The sequence below is a fragment of the Pantherophis guttatus genome, chromosome 1 (assembly GCF_059756535.1).
Source record: "Pantherophis guttatus breed Tessera chromosome 1, ASM5975653v1, whole genome shotgun sequence".
Classification (NCBI taxonomy): domain Eukaryota; kingdom Metazoa; phylum Chordata; class Lepidosauria; order Squamata; family Colubridae; genus Pantherophis; species Pantherophis guttatus.
This window is the reverse complement of record NC_142063.1, coordinates 242754353-242780198: the sequence shown is the minus strand read 5'-3', so window position 1 is coordinate 242780198 and position 25846 is coordinate 242754353. Positions and strand designations below refer to the sequence as shown.

The 25846-nt window shown below is 35.0% G+C and overlaps 1 protein-coding gene across 3 annotated transcripts in view; it reads right to left on the bottom strand.

The window, feature by feature from the left end:
* Nucleotides 1-25846, bottom strand: part of GRIK2 (glutamate ionotropic receptor kainate type subunit 2) — a 522039-nt gene that overhangs the window by 117313 nt on the left and 378880 nt on the right. For all 3 annotated transcript variants that reach the window (XM_087882606.1, XM_034409067.3, XM_087882605.1), the window contains one exon: nucleotides 1458-1576. In XM_087882606.1, coding sequence (XP_087738732.1) covers nucleotides 1458-1576 — 119 coding nt within the window. The remainder of the gene's footprint in view (nucleotides 1-1457; nucleotides 1577-25846) is intronic.

The window sequence follows — 25846 nt, the reverse complement described above, 5'->3', positions numbered from 1 at the left end:
GAGATCTCATGGACATACTGCACTGAGATGTATACGAAGTATTGTAATGAAATGACTTTATCCTACTGAAATATGTATGGCCTAAGATACACGTCTCTAGCTGGATTGTACCCATTGTTGTAGGAGTTATTTTCAATATTAGGAGAATTATAATTTTAAACATTATAAGACTCCAGAGTAATATGTCTGCAATGGTTTGTTAAATTATCTTTAGCTTCTTACTGTTGGGTATTTAATCTGGTCTATTCCAAGTTCAATATATATATTTTTTTTGACATTATGCCAATTGCATTCTTTATTTTTTTCCCAAAAGGAATAGTGCCTGTATTATTTTTCCTTAAATGTTGTTTTAGCTGCCCTTATCCATATTCTGTAGTTTTTGTTACTGAAAATAAATTGATTAATTAAAACCTGATTGTAAAGCTAGACTTATGCACATACTTTCCTAAAGCTGTCAGGTTCTCTTAAAAACCAGTGATGAAAAAATATGGTCAAAGAGGAGGAAAGAATTCTTAGATATACTATGGTAATATGGATGAAGCCTAGTATGGACAAGAAGCAGTGATGGAAGTATTTTTAAAAAATATAACTCTTAAAAGAATTAATGTGAGGACTTAAATCACAGGCATTACACCAAAATTTCTTTATGAGCAATGGAAGCTTATATTGTAGTGAGAAAGCTTTGTTAGAAACAGAATGGGTTTCTATTGCTTATGTTAACAATCTTGTAGATGCCCCAAAAGAAAAATAAATAACAAACTGAGCACAGCAAATTAAAGGTGGCATGCGCTGTATGACCTACAACCTCCATACATCCAGACTGATTTATTTATTATGGTTTATTCTCAGGTTAATATATCTATTAACATATCTATTATTTTAGCAACCATTTATATTTTAGTCATTTATATCTTTCCTTTCAGGTAAGGTACAGCATGCAATACATCAATGTTTATTCTGTCAAGTGCACTAATGGTCATTCATTAATCTCCATTTTTTTTCAAATGCAGCTTGTTTGCAACCAATAATGCACACAGGGATGACATTTATTAAACATGCACTAAATGGCATTTTGTTTCTGCCTTAAGTACAGAAGGGGGAAGTTAATATTGGAAAGTAGACCATAATAAGGATAGGAGAGGTTCATGCTTTCAGCTCTTGCTTGATGTAGATATTAGTGTTTGGAGAATGCAAGTTACTGTGTTTATTAATGGTGTGTACTTCCTCTTGGGATTAAACTGGACCTGTCTGAAAATGCTGATGTTTTGATTTATGTTTGTTTCCTGGCCACTTTGTTTCTGAAAGCCTGTTGGTTTAAAAAAAAAAAAAAGCTGGTCTATGGTTACATGCACAGAGGTACCCATGCAAGCGGTTTGTGCCAGAGAAAAACAGAACGATTACCCCCAGCAAAAAGTGGGACATGGCACCCAAGAGAAATAGCAGACTGAATCGTATACCTTGCTGCATGAGAGCTCCAACTCCAAACCAGAAACTATTTAGCAAGGTAAAATTGTTTTCCACCACGTCAGAGTCAGGATTGCAAGGGTGTGGGTTATACCACTCATAGGGACTAAACCTGTGGTAATTGACAAAGGAAAAAAAAAAACAGATTTAACAAGCAGCAAACCGAAAGTTTATCCAGCAAATTTGCTGCAAAAGAGCAGAAAAACAAGAAAAAAGTTAAATAGAAAACAGAAAGAAAATCTTCACAATGAAACTGCATTATACAATAGAAACAAAGGAAGGAAGGAAGGAAGGAAGGAAGGAAGGAAGGAAGGAAGGAAGGAAGGAAGGAAGGAAGGAAGGAAGGAAGGAAGGAAGGAAGTATTCTATCAGCTAATTAATACTGCTTTATTAATAACAGTAATACAATAATGAACTCAGAAATAATACGGCCCCAAGAGAAGTCATTCAAAAGCTTTTAGTAAGCATTACTTAATTTTTTCAGTAACATTACACCATGTAGCTATCAGACATGTTATTACATATCAAGAAGAGGAAACTGTTACATTAAGCTAAGACATAATTGCATTTTAAAAATTAATTGCAATTTTTCACAAAAGCTTTCAGCCAATGAGCACAGAAGGAAATCAATTATAACTGTGGGTTAATATACTTTATTAAAATTCAAAGGATATTATTATTATTATGATTTAGCCATTATTATCATTATAAATCTGAAATGTATGTGAACGTCCAACCTCTAGATCAGATAGAACTTAAATTATCTGGAACACTCAATAATCTCTATAATTAACTGACAGAACTCATTCCAGAGACTTCCTTATGTTTCTGGCCCTCAAATTTTATTTAACTGGAGAATGGACTGTCTTAAATCCACATTATACATCTCTTAATTATTTATTTGAGAAGTGATCAGTTTCTCTTTTAGGAGAAGGAGTAATTTTTAAAAAACCTATAAACATGTATTATTTGATTACTGGAAGTGATAATGACAGAACAATGTGCAATATTTACATCACTGATGACTTCCAGTCTGAAATCCAGTGTGTCAGGTTATGGCTGAAACAGGAGTAGGGAATTTATATACCTAGAAGTGTTGCTGAACCATCTATCACACTTTATTGCACTTGGCGTGATTTCTGAAAATTATAGTTCAAATTGTGGAGAATCACCCAAAGTAATACATAAAGACTTCCTTACTTATTGTTCATTGTCTTTTATGTAAAAGCACACTTAGGAACAAGTTCTTATGAAGCAAAATTGAATTTCCAAATTAAATGATATATAAATAGTTATTTGTATCTTGATGAGTCACATATATGAGATGGATGGCTATATACATTTGATAAATAAATATAAAAAACAAATAATTTCACCTCAAGTAAACATTTGGCTAGTAGAGAACCCATTAGATTTGTTATGAGTCTTTTAATTTGGCACAATCAAAAATTGTGTATTTACTATCAATTACATCATAGAAGGAGAAAAGAAACAGCATAGTAAACAATGTATCAATAATTCATCAGATATAAGAATGTAAGAGCTAAATTCTTGATAATGCATTATTATAACTTCTCAAATCTTTAAAGCCACTCTGTTACAAAACCGAATTGAAGTACAAATCCATTATTAATGCATTAAAAAGTAGGAGGGACAACAACTTGTCATGTAATTAAAGATATCTGAATAATGCTTTTCTTCACTTCAGAGAATGCAATCTTATTTCCAATAATCTTTTCAACACATTAACATTCAGAAGATCAAACAAGCCATTTTTATCCTCTTAATAGAATGATAGCATATCTCCTTAAAAGCCTGTGCTTAAGAAACAAAGAAATGTTTCATTTTGGTCTCACAAGGAAAACTGACATTGCTGCTCAGAAAAAGTTGATAGGTTTATAATTAAGTATTCTGACCCTCTCTTTTTTGTGCACTGTTTCCCAAGCAATCAAGACTTATTTTATTTCTTTTACTGTGTATTAGTATAAGAAGAATCCCTTTCAATGTACTTTGTCTTTGATTTAGTAGTAACTTATTCACAACTTCCAGTAACTGCATATGCATAAGGATCATCCGAAGGATAAAAATATGATTTATAAAGTTTTCGGGCTCTGAATTTACTTGCTTCATTGAGTAGGTTCGGGTTTATATGTTTTAGGCACTTTGGGATCAAGGGGAAATGATTCAAGATTCTATATTCTTGGTCATAATACAAGAATCACTTATGAAGTGAGTAAAAGAAAATACTGCCCCTTTTTTTGTTTACAGTTAGACAGAAACAAAAGAGGGAAAGACACACAGAAAAAAAATATAATTATAATTATATAGATATAATTATAATTAAATGTATCTGAACAAAATTTACACATACATGACACTAGAATAAAATTTCATGTTTCATCCATGAAAGAAAAAAATATAAATATTTTTATGTTGGGGTACATGGACAAGACTTGGCTTTAGGTTAATACTACTAGCTTTCCATCTACAGGAAGCATTCAAGCATGAGAATGCAATTATTGGATTCGGACCACTTTTTCAGGCTCCATGGACTATACTTGAAGTTGGGAAGTTAGCCTGTGTCTCTCTCTGTAACTTTTCACTTCTTGAATCACTAATGAACTTTCATCTGGGTTCAGATTTGCATTATAGAGAATACTGCCTTAAATGTGTATGCATATGTACATGAATAAAATTATTCCATGTAGTATGGGGCTCTTTCAAACCCACTGCATGTCAATAATAAAACAACTGCCATAAGGTACTAAATGAAATAAACTAAATAATAATAATTCCTCTCCTCTGAATAGTGCACAGAATGTTCTATATCATAATTCAAGGGGGAATTACGTTGGCAATCCTAAATGAAAATTTACTGAGATAAGTACACCACATCAGTTCCATACATGGAACATCTTTTCTGGAAAATCATAGACAATATTGATGATATTTATCTATTTCCAGGAACGGGAGAAAAAAACTAAATTTTTATAAATTTATTTACTTCCTATTAAGATTTTTTTTAAAAGTTAGAAAAATAGAAAAGTTTTTGGGGTTTTTTTGCTCAGAGTTGATGAAGGAAAATAAAAATTGGATGGAAATACTAATGAATCAATTCTTAACAAACACTCAGAAATTTATCAGGGTATTTACTGTGGGAGGAAGGGGAAAATCCCTACCCCACCTCCAAGCAATTCCTAGTTGTTAGTATGAAATTAAGAGAGAATCACCCTCAATTTCAGCTGGTTATAACATTTGCTTGTTTGTTTTCCAGATTCATGTTGATCATTTTCCATTATCATATATAATGCCAGGGTTAATCAATATAATAAAAACATCAGTTTAAATAGTTCCTTGGAACAGTTTTGATGTTCACCAGTTTGAATATTATCTCACAGTTGTTACCTCAGCCATCTCAGCAGGATATGCACAACTGGAGTGAAGTTTAGAATGGATCCAAGATACTTTAACCATCAGAAACCTAAAATAATTTTCAGTGGCTTTGTAGGGACTTGGTTATGTTGAACAAGGTTGCTAAATAGCATTGTAGATGCAACAATGATAGGAAAATATTATTATATTTTCCCACTGTTATTGCCATGATATAACTATTAATATAGACTATATATACATATTTGGTTAGATTTGCTCCTGATCTTTCTACAACAGCACTGAGATTGCTCTTCCATTATTTCATACCCTGGAGCTCTTCTGAAAGATTCACAACAGTGAAAGACTGAATAGACATAGTCTGATCCAAGGCTGTCATCCACTTTTCATTCCAAGTGATGACTAAGGTTTCAATTGAGCAATGTAGTAGATTCTCAGGGAATTATCCAAGCACCCTCTCCTGGTTAAGAGATTAACAGAGTTGGAAGGGACCTTGTAAGTCATCTAGTACAAAGCCCTGCTCAAGCAGGAGACCCTACATCATTTCTGACAAATGAATACAGTCCAGTCTCTTCCTGAAAGCTTCTAGTGATGAAGCTCCCACAACTTCTGAAGGCAAGCTGTTCCATTGGTTGATTGTTCTCACTGTCAGAAAATTTCTCCTTATTTCTAGGTTGAATCTCTCCTTGATCAGATTCCATCCATTATTCCTTGTCTGGCCTTCGGGTGCTTTCAAAAATAGGTTGACCCCCTCCTCTCTGTGGCAGCCCCTCAAATATTGGAACACTACTATCATGTCTCCCTTAGTTCTTCTCTTCACTAGACTAGCCATGTCAAGTACTTGCAACCATTCATTGTATGTTTTAGCCTCCTGTCCCTTAATCATCTTGGTTGCTCTTTGCATTTTTTCTAGAGTCTCAACATCTTTTTTATAGTGTGGTGACCAAACTGGTGATTAAATGGGTCTGACGTTGCTTGCTGGAATAACATGAATAAGAACACCTAATTCCACAGAGAAGTGAGTATCAAAAACATTTTGCCATCTTCCCTGTGACCTTTGAGCTAAGTGACTTAACTAGCATCAACCTGATTTGCAAGCTCTGGGCATCCTTCTGTTATATGCAGCACTTCAATATGAAAAATGCCCAAGATCTGGAATCTATGATGAATTGTGCTTTTTTTTTTTCAGATCTAGAAGTTGGTTAAATCCACTTTTCTATATTCCTTAAAGGACAAAATTAATACTGATTTGCAGCAGTTGATTGTTATGTATTGCTTATCAACATTTCAGTTAGGAATTTAAAAAGGAGAAGCGAAGGTGAACGGGGTGGGGGGGGGACAGCATTTCAAGCAATGTGGTGAAACCATTCAAGTTGTTTTGCTTTGCAACAAATGTCCAGGAGCCCCTTTATATTTCTTCTTTTTCCTTTCAAACTGCTATGCTTATTAATTCTGAGGTAGTGTTGCCTTTTCAATATTATTGCACATATTGGCATATTTTTAAAAAACGAGGAGAGAATCACATTTAGAGAACTTACAAAAATGTCTCTCCTTCAGCATACAATTGTGTGAGGCAATGCTCAGTACAGGAACTCAACTTTCGAAGTGTTTCACACATTACCATAGAGATTCTTGACAATCCTGCTATTAATTCACAAACAGGTGAGATGCTAGTTGTAGGGTAATCTAGGACAGCAATTCAAACACCATTAGAAGGAATTATTTCTGAGTCTCTTTGCTATCACCTTGTGGTTGTCTGGATATTTGCAGCCTAAATCTGCAAATATCTCTCCATAAAACTGTTGAAAAAAAGGGGTGAAATAAAAAGGGAAAGGCAAATTGTCTAGAGCTATAGGAATACCTGAAACAGCTATGCTTCCTTTAAGAATCTTAATCTATCTTCCATTTGTTGAAGCGAATATCCTTTGACGCTAACGGGGAAGAGCATGTATACGAACAATGAAGATGTAGAGAACAGTTACATTTAGGCAGAAAGGCTTCCCCGCTTACAGCAAATACTATTTGAAACTATCTTTAAATGTTTAAGCATAAATACTAAAGAGATGAAAAAGGTTTAAAAAGATTAAAAATCTTAATATCCATATGATTGTAACTCTAAAACCTTGGCTTCTTGCTCTAAAACAAAATTAAAGTTCAAAAAAAGAAAATAATGTTTTTTCATTCAAGATATTTTAGGGCCAATGATTATATCAGGGGTCCCCAACCACTGGGTCGTGGCCCACTATCGGGCCTTGAGGCTGAGGAAGTCACAGGCAAGCACACGTGCACACATGTCCCCACTTATAAAAGCAGTGGGTAAGCACATATATGCATTTCATTTGCCTGACACTCTATTACAGCCGCCCCTCACGGGTCCTCAAAGCCAGAAAGGTTGGGGAACTCTGGATTACATCATGACTACTTTTTTACACAAGCATCATCAATCTAATGAGAAAAACAGCAACAATAATTCAACCTGCTACTGATAATCTGAGATACTGTAGTTTGGCATCTGCTGAGACTTTTAATTACAAACTTAGAGTCCAAGTTATTATTTGCTGCAACAATGCATCTCTGAATCCAGTCTCAATCTTCCCAATTCTGAACTGACATAAATCCCAGATACTTTCTAATCAACATTATCACAACATAATAAGCATGGACTAAAGCTTCTCACATTCTTCCTGTTTTACATGATGAAATCAATTCTTTCATTAATTCAGAATATGTTTCCTACATTTTTACAATAAGCATTTGATTTTCACTCATATCTGAATCTCTTGACTGAAGCTATCCAAAAATAGAAGTAACCAAATACATAAGGAGAGAAAATGAAATGTTAAGTTACTATACTGAAAAACTCATTACATCCAATTTTATATACACTATATAGTATCCTAAATTAATCCTATTACCACCAGCCTAAATCTGTTTATATCATAGTTTCTAAATTTCCATGTAGCAACTACAATATGAGGTGAGATCATGAACAGCATAGTTGGATCAGGTCAAGCCAGTAATTTGTTTCTCAAAATAATCCACCAGATGCTTCTGAAGTGCTTATCAGCCATGATGCTTTTCCACCATTGTTCAGCTGCACACGCTATGTGGAGGCAGTATTGACTGTTCAAGCTCAATAGCCCTTGATAGAACTATATTCCATAAATGTATTAATTGCCCTTTTAAAAGTTCCAAATTACAGGGCATTGCCACATTTTGTGGTAAGAAATTCCACAGATTAATTTATAAAATAGCTATAAACAACTGAGACTTATTAACGCATGTGTGAATTTAAATTTGTTTTGCCTTAATATGAGACCATGGTCTCATTAATATGAGCTGAATTACATTTGCCCTTTGGTTCATTTACCCAAATACGAGCAATATTTCTGGAACTCTGAAGATCATCTTCAGTATTTTGATCAGGATGGCAATAGCATGTCCCTAGCTTTAATTTTTATTTCTGTCCACATATGCCACCCATCATATTTATATAGAATCATCAGGTTTCAAATCTTTGGTATAATGTTAGACTTTATATTTGCTTTCATATAAAGAGCAATGTCAATCCCACAGCATTCTTCCTGGTCTTGCCTATAAAATCTGCATCTGGAAATGATTGCATCCAACTGATTCTCTCCATATTTCTAGGTTTCTGTTGTTTGGCTCAGATATGTTTTTTAACAGTCCTGCATTCTGCATTCCTGCACTCCCGTATCCTTTTCCAAATGTCATTGGTATGAGCCTTTTCTCACAGCCTTTTTCTCACCCTTTCAGTTCCTTATTAACATCACCATGCATTAACTCAGACCCAGCCTTTTTGTTATTTTGAATAATATTTTTGGAAATATCTACAGATTTCTTTACTATACGAAGGCTTATAAAATCTGTTCTGCCACCATTTTGATATTTCACATAGAACAGCCTTGTTCTATTTCAGTTGAGATGGAGTCTGTCTTCTTTATACACAACTTTTTCTGAAATATTCTCCAATGATTAACAAATCTAAAGCCTCTCCTCCGCCATCTTATCCATGTATTGAGATTTTAGAGGTCTTCCTGACTAGCCTTGCTATAAAAATAACAGGAAGCCATTTTGAAATGGTATCCTCTCCTTCCTATAGCTCAGTATATGTTCTTTATGAATCTGTGAGTTATTTTCAGAAACAAAGCTTGCAAAGTTTATTAAACTGTTTTGCGAGTTATTTTCAGAAACAAAGCTTGCAAAGTTTATTAAACTGTTTTGCAGTATGTAGTGCTGAATGTTTTCATCTAATGGTATATTTTATATTAAATGGGCTAAGACCTGAGCTATAATACTCTTCATTAGTTTGTTTTTATTGAGAAAATCTGAAGAGCCTTGAAGGGTGTAAACAAATATTAAAATGCATGATTGCCTATATCTAGACCATATAATGTTGTGATAATAGCATCTATTAAAAATGAGGTATCAAAACTACCACCTGCTCACTACCAAAGACAAACAAATCTAAAGCACAAATCTAAAAATGGAGGCTTGTCTATTGGAATTGTACTCATTCTTTTTCCTAAAAGATTAGTACCTTTTGTTTGTTTTGTTTGAATGTCTGTTTACGAAATCAAGTATTCTATTTATAAAAAGATCAAAAGGAAGTTAATATTACGTCAGTGGATGTGTAAAACTGATTTGTACAGGAATTAGAAATGTGTGTATATATACATCTGTGTGTGTGTGTGTGTGTGTGTGTGTGCAGATGTACACATACATATATTGTAGCTACATACATACACATACTTACACACAATTACATGGCATGTAATATGGTACAGCTCGTAGTGACAATTGGAAGGAGATGCAGAAGTTTCTGCTATTAGAGAAAACTGCCCTAAAGCTGAAGTGACAGAAGTAAGTTTTCCATCTGGGTTTTCCTCTTTGAAAGCTATGTTTTCAACAACAAAAGAAAAAAAAAATCTAATTTATCCCATGGGACTAGAGGTGCTGCCTGAGAGATAGCCACGTGGCTTTTGTAATTATAAGTGTCTGGACCCATACATTATATAAGTAGCAACCTACCTCTTCTATCTACATGACAGGTCCCTAATCAAATAATACTGTCCAGATTTTCATACCCATCCATTTGAACAGCTTTACTAAAAAATGTTTGGCTTGAAAAGCTAGAGAACTTGATAGACATGTATCAAATAAGAAAATTGGATAGCAGGGTAGAAACATTAGATTGCTTCTTGTTATCTAATGGTACAAGCTCCTATTGCATAATGTATATATTGATCAGTCCCATGGCTGTTTTCCAAGGTGAGAAATAACAATGCATCTGGAATGACCAAGGGAGGGTACCTACCATACAGGGATCGAAGAAAAGATAATGATTAGTGACAGCCAAAATTGAGCAAGGGTACTGACTACTAGAACATCACCTAATAAAAATAAAATAATCACAAGTGAGTGGTTTCATATAATTGGATATCTTAAGTTCTCTTTTAATTTGGCTTTATGGTATTTCAGATATTAAATTTTATGCTTCTCTACTTGCTCTAATTTTACAATACAATGTATCACTAACAGATATATATAATCTTATACATTATAAAATGCATAATAAATATTGCTGAGATATAAGATACAGTATGTAGAGACTCTCCCTAGAGCTAAGGAGACCAAACTCTGATTAAGAGTTCTAGAAAACTTTGAAAAAAAAAGTGGCTATACTTCTAGGCTAAGGTTAATGTTTGTTTAATGGTTTTCTTTTGTGGATTTTCTTGCTAGAGCATTTTAATCCAGTCTATCTATTGATTTAATATTTTAGTTGATTTATGTCGCTTTTAGACTTATGAGTTGCCCAGAATCCACTGGAGATGGGCAGCCAAATAAATGTAAAATAATAAAAATAACAGACAGAAAAACAAAAAAGCTACTGACTGTTCACTATGCATTACATAGCCATAGTGATAATTGATAGATTATACATGCCTGGCAGAAATGGAAGCAGAGGTTTTACTTCAAGTCAAACAAACTATCCTAGAAGAACAGCATGCATTGGCTGATTATGGAAAAGACAGTCAAGAACAAGCATTGATCCAAGTTAAAAATTGGAACTTACTAATATTCAGGCAACAAAACATGAATATCAAGTTATGATTGTTATTCATCAGTTCTCCAAGCAGCCCTTGAAATCAAAGGGCACAGCTTCTTGGGATTATCTTGTTGTTTCCAAATTTAAGATATGAAAACAATTAAATAAAAGAGTGTGGAAATATTTGAATCTACTCCTTTAGTTGGCCTGGATTGAATGTAGAGACAACTAAAAGAAGTTTTGTTTTAAAGATTCATAAAGGATCTTAAAAGAAGAGTTTTATATACATTCTTAGGCATTCTGAAGCACTTATTCTTGTTCAGCCCTATTCAATACATTATTAGAGAATAATCATATTCCCTAAATTACTTGTAATTAAATATAAAGTTAAATTAAATCAAATTCAGTTTCTGGCCATCTGTAGTGTTACATTTCACTCAAATGCCAGGAGTGTCCTTGGCTCAGAAGATATTTTACATCACAGATCTTTCTTATTAAGAAATATAAAAATAATACACTGCAACGATAGTAGTACTTGGAAGTGACTAGAAAGATGTGCTAGACATATCTTTATATTTACAAATGATCTCTGAAATTGATCTCTGTATGAAACAGTAGCAAATAAAGGCATATGGTTTCAGGAAACCTTAGGAAGTTTCTGAATTTAATGGAAAATTTTATCCTGCCACCAGCCTCAAGTATCCATAATTGCATGCACCAAAAAAAAAAAAAAGCATATGATGAACAAGTTGTAAACCTGAATCCTCCAAATTAATAGATCACCGCTCCCTTGCAAACTTAGTCAACAATGCTGACAATGGCCACATGTATCAGTCATAAGCCTACAAGTGATTCCACTCCCTTTGTTTCCTGAAGCATGTTAACCCTGCCCTTAAACTGCTGGAACAGACCAGGCTGCCTGCCAATTCTGAAAGAAGGGCCAGCAATGAAAGGGCTGATAATCTACCACAGGCTTGCATTAAACAAGAGCAAATCAATAAACTTTACTACATGTCACTGACCCTGCAACACAGCAAAGTTCCTCAGGAAGTCAAAGTGCTAAAATCTATTACTATTAGTACTACTATTACAGTGCTATTTTGCATACTATGATCAATCTAAATGATTAATGGGAAAAATACCAGTAACATACACATTCATAGTTTGAAAACTGATAGTTTTTCATTTTTCAGCACAGACTGAAAGTGTGGCAAATAAGTCAACACAGATTTTGTGGGGGGAGAGGTGTCAGGCTCATATTCAGTCAATTCTGGCAACATAAGGTATTTGATGATTGCAAATTCTGAGTGCTTCGGAATTTGACTTTCAGGTTTGTTTATAGACCTCTAGTCTAATATATTTAAAATGTAGGTTGACATGAATATCAACCTTCATTTTAAAAAGTATGTGCTAGTTCTTCTTCATTCTGTCTGCATTCCTGCTAAAAGAAAAGGTGGGAGTGATGATGAGGATACAGTTTCTGTTGGTTATTGCCCTAAAGCTGTTTTTAAATCACACATTCAGGTAAAACTGTAGGCAGAACAAGGATAGAAAATACTATAAGTAGACAATAATTTTTTTAAAAAAAACTTCCTGCATACTATAGTCCTGATCTGGAACTGGGAAACCCTTGTTTGTTTGTTTTTTAAAAAAAGAGTATTGATAAGCACAATTTTAAAATATGTGTTAATTTTAATACTTCCTTGATTTTTAAATAGTCAAAAGAAGGTAAACAAATGCACTGGATATGGAATAAAAAGAAAATAAATCATAAAATAAATACTACATTACAATATAAATTACAAAAAAAAATATTGAATTAAAAATTCTAGAGAAACATGAAGAGTAACATATTTTTTTTGTACGATCTCAAACACAAATATTTCAGATTGGACATAAACACAGTCCATAAAGATCAAGTAACAAGACTAAATAGAACTTTGATCCTAATATATATTCTATATTTATAAATCTATGAAATATACATATGCACACACACGCACACGCACACACACATACATATACATTCATAACCCAGAATGTCAGAATTTGGTAATATTACTGTCAGTCATCTTAACAATTTGAATGCAAAACTATTCCCACTACAAAACAATCTTTAATGTTACAATTTATATTCAGTTTTTGGCAGAGTGGCTTTAAAGACTTATAAAAATATTAAGTAAATAAATGCTTACCAAGGCTTATATTTATTTTCCAGTTATTCTTATCTTAAAAAATATTTTTTTAAAAAATAAAATAAAAACAAACAATAAATTCAATGCTGCAGATTTTCCTGGAAGATGCTTGGAATATTGAGTGGAATCCACAAAGAATTTCCTTTTGCAGATGCCTCAGATTAAATAAGATCTGTCCCATGTTTGTATTTGGTTAATTTGAGGATGGAGTGTGCACCATTGGGGAAATCATTTGCATATTTAAATTGTACTGTCCATCCATATTAAATACATGTTGCTTATATAACAATATTCATAAACACATTTCCTGCTCAATAAGCAACAGCTTACAGCAATGTAAAGATAATCACCATACTTGATCCAGAACTAACACTGGTTAAGTTTTTTTTTTTTTAAGTCAAGAACAATTATTCTGAATCCTTTCTGCATCTACATAATTAAAGCCATTTGACAACTTTATCCAGTAGATTTAAACATAAAGATAGCCATGTTTTTAAATTCATGTACTGCTGAGTACCAACTTTGCTGTTGAATTTGTAAAAGCAAATATGAGAAGTACATTTAATATAAAGGAAAAATAAAGAGCTATGTAACAGAAATATGCACAATAAAATAAAATTAAAAAAAAACGCAACCAAAGAGATTTTTTAAAAAATAAATATTGTATATTTTTATCAACATGAAAACACATTGGTATTCATAATGCAGCATAACAAGTAAGTCAACAGCAATTCTTTAAATAAATCACCTACAAAAGAACATCTGGAAAGTGGTAGCAATATTATGATCGCCTATCATTTTTCATTTTCTTGCTTGCATGATTTGTATTGTGTATGATGGCTCAATGGGTTAAAATTCTTTGTATTATTTGGGGAGGAAATGCAGTAGCTTCCTTGATTACTACTTTGGTGTGTTTGTGTGTGTGTGCAATTGTTTTCCCAGATCTATACTAAACATCCCCCCCCCACATGCCTAGAACAATTAACTGTTTTCTTCCCAACAGCTGCATTAAAAATCCCACACAACACATTTTGATTGTGATTCTTTGCCCATAAGACCGAATGCTTACCTGTGTACTATTCCGTAATTTAGCCACTTCAGAACTAATAAATGCCAAGCTGATTGTAGGCTACATAGCTTAGCTAGGATGTTACTTTCAAATTATTTTCAAATTAGAATGTATAAAAAGGGAAAGCAAGGGAAACTTACCTAAATTCTTTTCATTTAAAAATATTAAAATAAATATTCAGGTGCATATTCTGGACCAACTTAGATGACAGTTGCTGCCCTGGTTTTGGAATGGTCATAATGCCAGTAACATTCTTAAAGTTTAAGTACTATTACAGAAGACTTAAAACAACTATTGTAGAAGGTTTAATAGAAGACTTAATTCATCATAAATTCAAATGCATAGATAGGTTTAGCTGCACGCTGCCCTCAAATTTAACACACTCTATCTGTACATGTTTCCAAGCCAAAGTCAGAAAACACAGGCTGCATTAAATCATTTCTGTTTAAAGTTAGTATTAATAATATTTTTTTCTGCATTTCATCACAAATTGTAGACACAGGCAATTAAGGAAATATTGAAAAAAGAATATGTAATCTGCCAGATGACAACAAAATGAAGTAATACTAATTTTTTTAAAAATCTACCATGGCCAGCTGTACTTCGTGATATATTAATTCAAAATTATGTGTCCGTGTTACATGGTTTATCAGTAGAGTTTTCATCTGGGCTCAGGCAGCATCAAAAATCAATTCAAACAAATAAATAAACAAAATAATAATAACATCCCTGTTACTTGCAATTATTCTCCTTACTATCAATAGTTATCACCATGGCAACGTTACACAAGCATGCAATTAAAATGACTATAGTAATCACTTACTTCTTTATTTCTTCAAATTTCATGTTTCATCATCATCTCATATAGTATAGTCATTGAAAAATTTGAAGACTATGCCACTATCCTAAAATAAGAGCTGGACTTGACCCCTGCCTGAAATCAACCCACTCAACCCCTGTGTTTCAGGTGCAAATGGGACAAAGTAACATGTATTTTCCTATTAAATATATTTGTTTGGGAAACAGAGTCATACATAGATTGAATTTGAAAGTAGTGACTTTTGGACTACTTTACATAAATAGAGAATCAATAGCAATAATGGGATTTGATAGGTGAGTACATACATATGTCTTCAGAAATTTTTAAGATTTATCACTTGGGACTATAAAATGAAGCAACTTTGCTGTGCTTGTGAGGCTCGTATTCTGTAGAAGAATGATCCAGGAAATACCATGCTATTCTTACAGAGTTATGGCCAAATAGAGTTATGATAGAAATGTAATAATTCCTACTCAATTCTGGGTTCAATTTTTTGAGAAGTAGAGCTAACTGCAAAGTAATTTCCTATTTAACAGTGTAATTCATGAAAAAAGTCTTAAGATGATTTAAGATCTCATTACTAAAATTAATATGACCATTACCTCAACTAACCCCAAACCCAAAACTAATTTAAAATTTCAGAGAGTGAGTATATAAAATTATGAGGAATTTATCTAGGATTTATCTTGCAATAAGGATTAGCTAACTGATGTCATATTTTATTGATATGGTACCCTGGGAATCATGATATAGTATGACTCCCAAATATTTTGGATATTTTGCCATCATGCCCCATATCATAGTATAATTCCCTGCAGTTTTGTGCTATCAACAGCTTCGTACACCCAGAATAATGCTATTGAAACTAATCTGTTGGAATGTTCCCTCATTATAATTTATCTATCTATCTATCTATCTATCTATCTATCTATCTATCTATCTATCTATCTATCTATCTACTATCTATCTATCTATCTAGAGGGATGTTCAACTCTTCTTGATTTAGAAGTTATTTTATACAATAATTAGTTCTTGGATTTGCCTAAAATCTAGCATTTTAGCCCAATACTCCATAGAAAAGATAGTATACTGCAATCCTATATATTATATTAAAATAAATAAATACATTTCCTGAATAAATCCAATATTTATTTGGCTAAGCTACACCTACCAAACATAGATATTTCAATGAAATCCTTTAAAACTTCTAGTTCTATAACACTAAATTTATGGATAGAATAAATACTAATAACACAATTTGGGAAACAGAAAACATCATTTCTAAGTTGCAGGAATATAATAATTTACTGATGAATTAGCCTTGGTACTACAGTGGTTTAAAGCACCCTGTTATTAACACAGCTGCCTGCAATTTACTGCTGGTTCGAATCTCTCCAAGGCTCAAGGTTGACTCAGCCTTCCATCCTTTCTAAGGTAGGTTAAATGAGGACCCAGTTTGTGGGGGCAATAAGCTGACTTTGTATAAATATACAAAAGTATAAAGGCTATTGCTTAACGCACTGTAAGCCGCCCTGAGTCTCCGGAGAAGGGCGGCATATAAATCAAATTTAAAATAAAAAAAAATAAAAAAAATAAATTAATGTATTAATTACTGTATGAATTGTATGGATGCACTCAAATAAGTGTACAAACTCACACCTGAATATATGGCTCTTACATGACCTTTCCATGAACTATGTATGATGGCTGTAGTAATGAAATGGTTCTGCTTCTTGATCTGATGTTCCCACAGACTAAAACAATTAGTATTTTTGATTTATTTAGCCAGGCTCTATAGAGCTTCTAAATTGAAATAAATCGGCAGAAGCTGAGCACATTTCCCAGAAGCTAGTCTACAAAAAATATTTATTGAACTAATACATTATTTAAGACTACAAGCAGTCTTCCTGCCCCAGGGAGTCTAAAGATTAGTTCCCAATAAAAAAAAAGATACTATGCAGATATTGGGCAGGGACAAAAAGAATCTTGTATTTTCTTTCTTATAATAGGATGAACATAAAACAAGCACTTCATATCAGTTACTTACATTTGTTATTGAGATAACAACACAACCCACTAGCCAGTCTCTCTATGAATAGTGCATAGAGAGACTGGCTTTAAGGAAGCAAGATAATATTGAATTTGAGGCACTGTGACTTTTTTAAAAAAAAAATACTATAATTACAAATCAAACCAACACATCACTAAAGTTATTAAGTTTACAGCAATCAATTGTCTGCTCCTTGGAAACAATCTATGTATCACTTACAGAGAAATTCAAAACAGTTTAATTAACTTAAATCAAATAGATAAAAGCAAATAGATTGAAGCCTTGAGCCTAAAAGTATAAATACTATGTGAATCGCAGTTGTACAAAACAGCCAGGATTAGTTCTGTTCATAGCATAGAAGCTGCTTTCATCCATTATGGATAATGAAATCATTGGTAGAAAGTCATGCAGTAGACTGTGTTCTCTACTATAGCATTGACTAATATCTTCTCCTCTATCTTTCATTCCATTTACTGACACAGTGCATGATGAGTGTTATCTATAAATTAGTACACATTATATCAGGCTGCCCCATTAGATTTAGCAAAAAAAGTATGTTAGGCACCACCTGCCAGGAACTTATATTTGGTAGGTCCCAAGTGGCAGGCCTTCTCTGATGTGGCACTCACCTTATGGAACATCCCACCCCTTCATCCCTCTTGATGTTTCAAAAGTTCCTAAAGATCTGCTTGTCACCATGCTTGGGTCTCCCAGCGTACCAGAGATATGTTTAGATGGCACCATTATTGAGATGGAAATACTTTTTCTCTCCCTGCCTGGAATTTGTATATATTTTAATTAACCTCTCATTATTTAATGTTGACTTTTTATATTTTTAAATGCTTGTTTTTACATATGTAATGGATTTTTTTTCTTTGATTACTGCGTGCTACCGAGAATCACATCTTGTGAGATGGCCAGCTATTTGTAAGTTTGATTAATAAATAAGTAATATAGATGTCATAAAATCTTGGTGGAATTTTCTGCATTTCCAAATCTGGAATTGTTCTGCAGGATGTTTCACACTTCAGAATCATCATATGTTACATCTTATCTTTATCCATTGTTGCTGGGAAGTTCAGCATTGGTCCAATATCTGTCCATGGTCACCATACTTCATTGACCTAACTATTTTAAAGGGGAATCTTAGCCACATTCATCAGGAAACTCTGTTATGTTCAACAGGTATTTGTCTGAGAATATTATATAAATACAGGTAGTCCTCAATTTATAACAGTTCATTTAGTGACTGTTCAAAGTAACAACCACACTGAAAAAAGTGACTTACACACTTACAAGTTTTGTAGCATCCCCATCATCATGTGATCAAAATTCAGATGCTTGGCAATTGACTCATATTTATGATGATTGCTGTGTCCCAAGATTATGTGATCACCTTTTGTGACCTTCTGACAAGCAAAATCAATGGAGAAGCCAGATTCACTTAACAAACGGGTTACTAACTTATCAACTGCAGTGATTCACTTAACAACTTTGGCAAGAAAGGTTGTAAAGAAGAGCAAAGCTCGCTTAACAAATGTATCACTGAACAGAAATGTCGGGCTCAATTATGATCGTAAGTCAAGGACTACCTGTACTCCATCCTAAATGTTGCTCAGCAATCAGGATCTGAAAACTGCTTTAAGTAAATTTCATACAGTAAATAAAATTATCAGCCTTTTGATTATTGATACTGTACTTACTCTGTTTTAGCAGTATGCATCTATACTGCTAAATACATACATACTTACATACATCTGGCATCATACTTAACCATTCTAATGCATGAATTATAATAACTAAACCTAGGATTATAGGTCAATTATTTATTATTAAAGGTATTGAATTAAGATTTAAGGCTATATATGTGTGTGGAGGGTAAGAAGAGAAGCAAATGGGAGATTGTTTTCTTTTCAATGTTTCATCAGCATTCTTGACAGAGGATTAGCTTTACACACCTAACATTCGCACAAGCAGCTATCCATTTCAGAGTGCATAATTCAACTCTTCATTGTTGTCCTTCACTGTACTTTAAATGTCACCCATCAGAGTGAGGAATATAAATATTATTGCACTTCAGCTAGAAACCAGACAAGAACTGCTCTTAATTTAGGCACTTTGGACATGATCTTTATAACCTGACTCTAAAATAAATAAATAAATAAATAAATAAATTTGAAAACAGGAAAGTGTTTATGGCAGAGCTTTTTCCAGTATGAAAAGCAGTTGCCTTCAAGCAAATAGAAAAATTAAAGTGGCAGATGATAAAGCTGCCAACTAATTATACATATATTTATGTCCATGTCTGTATGTACATGTGTGTATAAATGAGGAGAACATTTTAAATCATGTATGTTTTAAGTTTTTTTATTAATTTTTGGAGGCTATGGGCCTCCTAAAGTTATTGGATGAGGAGAATTCTATTAGTCTATGATGACCCAAATCAAAAGGAGTCTGATACCATATTTTCAAAATAACACATTTCACTAAAAGGTATTAAAAGTAGCATTTAGCTACTCAGTGGCTCTGCTGAAGTGAAGTATGGTTCACAAATGCCTACAGCTTTAACAAACTTTGTTAGCCTGAAAAGATGCTATTGGATTGCTCTTGCTTATTACGTGTATAAAACAAATTTGATTTTACTAATCTCATTGTTATTCTGTACCAACACAGATGGTGTAGAAAGGCATTAAGATAATAAAGATTTGTCTTATGTAAGACATTAGCTGTTTATGTGTTGTGTAATGCCATGGATCCATACATAGTTCAGACTGTGTCACATCAAAGTCTTGGTGAGAGCATATCTAAATGTTGGTGACAGAAAGGCTATGTCATGTGAGGTGGGAGAAGAAAACAAGCTGCACATTAATTAGAAGTACATTTTCAGTAGAAAAACCTTTTAGATTAAACTCCTTTCCAAAATGGAGGTTCTGGAGAAGAGCTCTCATATTAGCAATATTTCACTTATGCTTTGAAATAGCAGGATGCAATTCTGCAGCATTTCACAATAGCTGTTCCTGAAAGTAAGAAATATTTTTATTTCTTTCTCTTTGGTTCACTAATTGGAAGAAAAAAAATGATTTCAAGAAGAAGTTGTAATCCTAAACAAGTTGTCCTCACAACTCAACTTTATGTAGATTCACAGATTCTCCTTATTGAGCACATTCACCTGAACAGATAATTGAAAGCAGGTGCCTACGTCAGTGCCTCACTTCCTGACTTCCTATTCTTAGTTTAAATTCCACATTGGATATAATGATCATTGTTTGATCATAGCTAATTGACAGCGTTCTAACATTAATGGTCAGAAAAGAGACAAGTGTTCTTCAAAAAGTAAATGAAATATATATGGACTTTTCCTGAATCCAATACAATTGTATCATGCAGTTGAATACTGAAACGAAATTCCAAAACCATCACAAGAAGCAGGCCTGAGCATCATTATTTGATACAGTGAAAAATCCAGAAACATATCCACTTCCCATTGTAAATGACTTCAAAATCTATATTTAAGCATCCATCTAGTTAAAGTTGCAATTAAGGCAAAGTGAAAATCTCATTAACACTAAATGAAATACACAGTGACCAGGATTTCAACATTAAGTACCGTCACATCATACTGATTGTCTATTTTCCGTTCAAAATAAAAAGACAGAAATAAAACTATAATAGGGAGCAATATGTAACTAATTAGGAGTTTATTTTCAGGGTCTTTTAAAAAGTTTGTATAGATATTATACTACATTATATTGTATGGTATTATATTTTCCATGCTTCATAAGCACAAAAAGCTAATCTAGTGTAGAGAGTTCTGCTATCTGATTACATTTTTCTTGCGGACAAGTATCATAGCTTACTTCTAAATCCAGAATTTCAAAGTTTCTGAATGAAGTTCATCCTTTGAAAATTTCCATCGTTAAAATAGAGAAGCTCTTTCCTTCTTCTTACTAAAATTCCATTTGAAAGTTATAAGACTCTTATCAGAGAAATTTCAACAGTTTCTACAGGCCTAAAATTGTCTTACTACATACTGGTGACATACCACTGTCACTGTGGTAGAAGCACGTGAAAAAGGTTGGTGAGGGAGTCATCCAGTAATGCACTGAAGTACAATCAAATATTTGTGCCCAGCACATTTCTGGTACCCATCATTCCATACAAACGATAGATAACATGGAATTGCATTTGTTGCAGGATCCAATCTGGATTGGTTACCAGAATATCTAAGTGTTGGTGAGAGAAGGGCTGTGTCGTGGGGGGCGGGGGTGAGAGTAAGAACATAGGCTGGCACATTATCTTGGGACACATATAATTGTCTTCATTCATCAAATATTTGTACCCAGCATATTTCTGGTACCCATCATTCTATACAAACAATAGATAACATAGAATCTGGTGTGTATTGGTTTTAAACAGGATTATTCTTTGAACAAAAACTAAATGCTGTTTTTTTTTTTTTTTATCTAAGTGAGTCACTTGCCTATTTTCCAAATGCCTATTATACTGCATAAAGAAGGAATGGAAGCATCAGTCTGGATGAGCCATCCCTGTAATTGATACCCAAACCAAAATGTGACTTCCAAAATGTTTCCATGGCTGAATGGGACAGCAAGACAGAATGTTATTAATTGGACGTGTAAAACTGATACAAATTCTCAATCAATACGTTAGAATACAGAAGTTAACTATTTTCTTCAATACTTTTCTCTGAGTGGTGAATTTTCTCCATGGAGAAATACTCAAGGATTGTGAAAATTTTGCAGACCATCCAAATAGATATTTTTGTTCTAATACATATGCAGATTGGATTTTTCCCCCTTTTCATTTGGTAAAGACAGTCACATAAATAGAGCAATACTCCCCCTTAAACTCTGAAAACGTGATTATATCAAATGGTCTAACAAAATACGCACAATAATTTAGAACAAAAGGCTTCATTGCTGTGATCTCAAAAAAACTATCTGTCTGTTTAAAATGACATTAGAAGCAAGCCCTGGATTCCGAGATAACATAGTAAATAGTCTGTAGCAAATTGGGAACCTTAAAAAATAAAGGAAATTAGATTGCACGGAAATGTCTTGTAATCATACCCTTTTCAAAAAGTTATTATCTACCCACATATTATGAAGTGAACACCTTGTTTTACTATTTCTAGTTTTTTTTCCCCTTCTTAGAAGACCTATTATGAGATTGTAATGAAGCTGAAGGACTAAAACACATTGGCATTGCTGCAAGTAAACATTCAGTTGTGATTATTTGTTTTGAAACTCCAAACCAATGTTTGAGAGCCAGATCAGTGTACTGGTTAAGGCAGGGGTGTCAAACTCAATTTTAATAGGGCCGCATCAAGGTTGTGTTTGACCTCAGGGGGGTCAGGGTGGGCATGGCCAGGGTGGGCATGGCCAGCTTGACATCACTCGTGTTGGGGGTGCCTGTGGTGGCCCGAGCGCTCTGCTAGCAAAAATGGGCTCCCAAGCACCTTTTTCGGCTGCAATGGCTTCCTGCAATCCTCTGCCAGTGAAAATGGAGTTCGTGAGGGCTGCCGGTGGCCCTCCTGAGCTCCAGTTTTGCTGGCAGAGGCTCCACGAGCCGGTCTTTCATTGTTTCCAAGGCAGCCCCGCAGGCCAGATCTAAGTATCTCATGGGCCGGATTCGGTCCCCGGGCCTTGAGTTTGACAGCCTTGGGTTAAGGCATCAGGCTAGAAACAGAGAGCATATGCATTCTAGTGCCACCTTAGGCACAAAGTCAGCTGGATGACCTTGATCGAGTCACTCTCTCTCAGCCCTAGGAAAACAGTGATGGCAAATCACTTCTGAAAATCTGCCAAACAATGTTCAGGAACTATTCCAAACAGTTGCCAGTCAACATTGACTTGAAGGAACATACACAAACAAACCAATGCTTGGATAATTAAGTTTGAACGATACAGCACCAAAAAATAGGATTCATACATTTTCCTTTGATATTAAGGAAGCAGAGAATTGGGAGAAATAGAAGCACAAAAGATCCCATATTATAGTGGCATGATTTACAGTGAACTATTTCCAGATACCTATGCAAATGGAGATGGCACTTGTGCAGGAATGAACACATATATAAATTTAACTCTGGATCCAACTCATTGTTTTCCATAAAGGCAAGTACACAATTGCATGTATTTCCCAGTTTTCTTCAAACTTCAACTAGAGCAGCAATGGGGAAAGATGTGGGGATATCAAGAAATTAATTCAGAGCTGACAAAGACATTAAAACATCACAATTAAAATTTTCCTGTCTGCATCTTAACAATTCTATGAGGCATTTTTAAAAATATTATCTCGAAACTTGTATCTTCTTTGCAAACTGGGTGCCTATTCTTATCGTCTTCCTATTGTCTGAGGCAATAAGGAAAACAAAAGATAATTAAGATTGTCAGAAGCTTTCTATCTGACAGGCTGCAATTTATTCAAATATGCTTTTGGCAACAAATTGCTTTTACAATCAAATATGCTCAGCATGGCATATGATTAATTAGGTTGCTCCTGCTGCTGTTACCAAGGCAGCAACAGAGTGTCACAACAGATGTGCAATGAGTGGTATGGCCACAAGAAGAGGACTAAGTTCCCCTTGAACCTCTTGAGGCTATGACCTTATAAAACCAGCAGGTAGAACTGATTCAATATTGATCCTGAATATTGTTGCAAAAACTGATCAAGCTTTTTTAAAAAATTCACCTCCACTGTATATTGAAAACTGCTCAGTGTTGATGCAATATCCATATAAGAAACTGTGTCCAGTAAAATGTTTTTGGATTCCAAACTGATACATTGAGTCAGGAAGTAGGGGGAAAAACTATTGAAATCATCCAATCCAAACTTATGCTCAAATGCAGGAATCCAATTTAAAGCAATTGTCACAGATGGCTGTCTAGCTTCCAGTTGAACACAACTGGCCCACCATCTCTTTGAATAATTAGTTCCACTATTAATTGTGTGTATGTGATAAGAGGTCTTTCTGTGAGTGTATATTTATTTTTTATTTTTATTTATTTTATTAAACTTTTATACCGCCCTTCTCCTGCTGGACTCAGGGCGGTGCATAGCCAAGAATAAAAAACATCCCAATACAAAAAATTAAAATTTTAAAAGAATTAAACAAATTTTGGCCCAAAATTTAAAACCTCCCGACTAAAATCCATTTACAATTAAAAATATCTAAAGTGGGTGGGGGGGTTACACCAGCCCAGCTTGATGAAATAGAAAAGTTTGAGGGCATGGCGAAAAGCAGGGAGATCTGGTATCCTACGTATCTCTGGGGGCAGGTCGTTCCAGAGGGCAGGTGCTGCCACAGAGAAGGCCCTCCCCCTGGGGGTCACCACCGACATTGCGTGGCTGACAGCACCCTGAGGAGTCCCTCTCTGTGGGAGCGAACTGGCCGGTGGGAGGCTATCGGCGGCAGAAGGTGGTCCCATAAGTACCCATGGAGTGCTTTAAAGGTGGTAACCAACACCTTGAAGTGCACCCGGAAGACCACCGGAAGCCAATGCAGCTCGCGCAGGAGGGGCGTCACATGTCCACCACCACCTCGGCAATCACGTTGAGCAGCTTGGGCAGGGCAGCCGACATGTGGCAGGGAGCCAGGTATGTACAACGCTCTCTACGTGGGGCTCCCCTTGAAGAGCACCCGGAGGCTCCAACTGGTCCAGAATGTGGCCGTGCGGGTAATTACAAGAGCTGCATGGCGCTCCCACATAACACTGCTCCTGCGCCAGCTGCACTGGCTCCCAGTGGTCTTCCGGGTGTGCTTCAAGGTGTTGGTTACCACCTTTAAAACACTCCATGGCATAGGACCTAGTTATCTTCGAGACCGTTTGCTGCTACCGACAACCTCCCATCGACCCGTGCACTCCCACAGAGAGGGCCTCCTCGGGGTGCCATCAGCCAAACAATGTAGGCTGGTGACCCCCAGGGGGGGGCCTTCTCTGTGGGGGCACCTACCCTATGGAACCAGCTGCCCCCAGAGATAAGGAGAATCCAAGACCTCGGTGCCTTCCGCCGTGCCCTTAAAACTTTCTTTTTTCAACAAGCCGGGCTGGCTTAAGATATTTTTAAATTTTTAATTTTTAATTGGTTTGTCATTTTAAACTGGGGCCAAATTAATATATATTCTTTTAATTATTTTTAATGTTTGTATTGTATGTTTTTATCTGGCTGTACACCGCCCTGAGTCCCTTGGGAGAAGGTGCGGTATATAAATTTGAAATAAAATAAAAAATAAATAAATGTAATCAGCAAGCCCATCTGCCTCCCATGTCCCCACTTCATAAGGAGGGACTCACATCTGGCTATCTGAGGTACAGTGGCCTCCCTTGGAGCAAGTCTTTCCTTTACAAGAACCACCACCACCCCTCCCCTCCCCTGGGACCTCGGCTGATGGAATGCATAGAAACCCGGTGGGCACATCTCAACGAGGGGGATATATGAACACAGTTGTGCATATTGCTATTCCAAGCATCAAAACATCCAAGTACTTCCACAGTACCTGGATGAAACTGTCTATCTAGATCCGCTCCAGTCCGGCTTCAGGCCTGGGCACAGCATGGAAACGGCATTGGTCGCATTGGTGGATGATGGAGGACTTGGGATAGGGCTCGGGATAGGGGTTGTTCCTCTATCCTGGTCCTGTTAGATCTCTCAGCAGCTTTTGATACCATCGACCATAGTATCATGTTGCACCGGTTGGGAGTGGGGGGCACCGTTTTGCGGTGGTTCTCATCCTACCTCTCTGACTGGTTGCAATCTGTGTTGG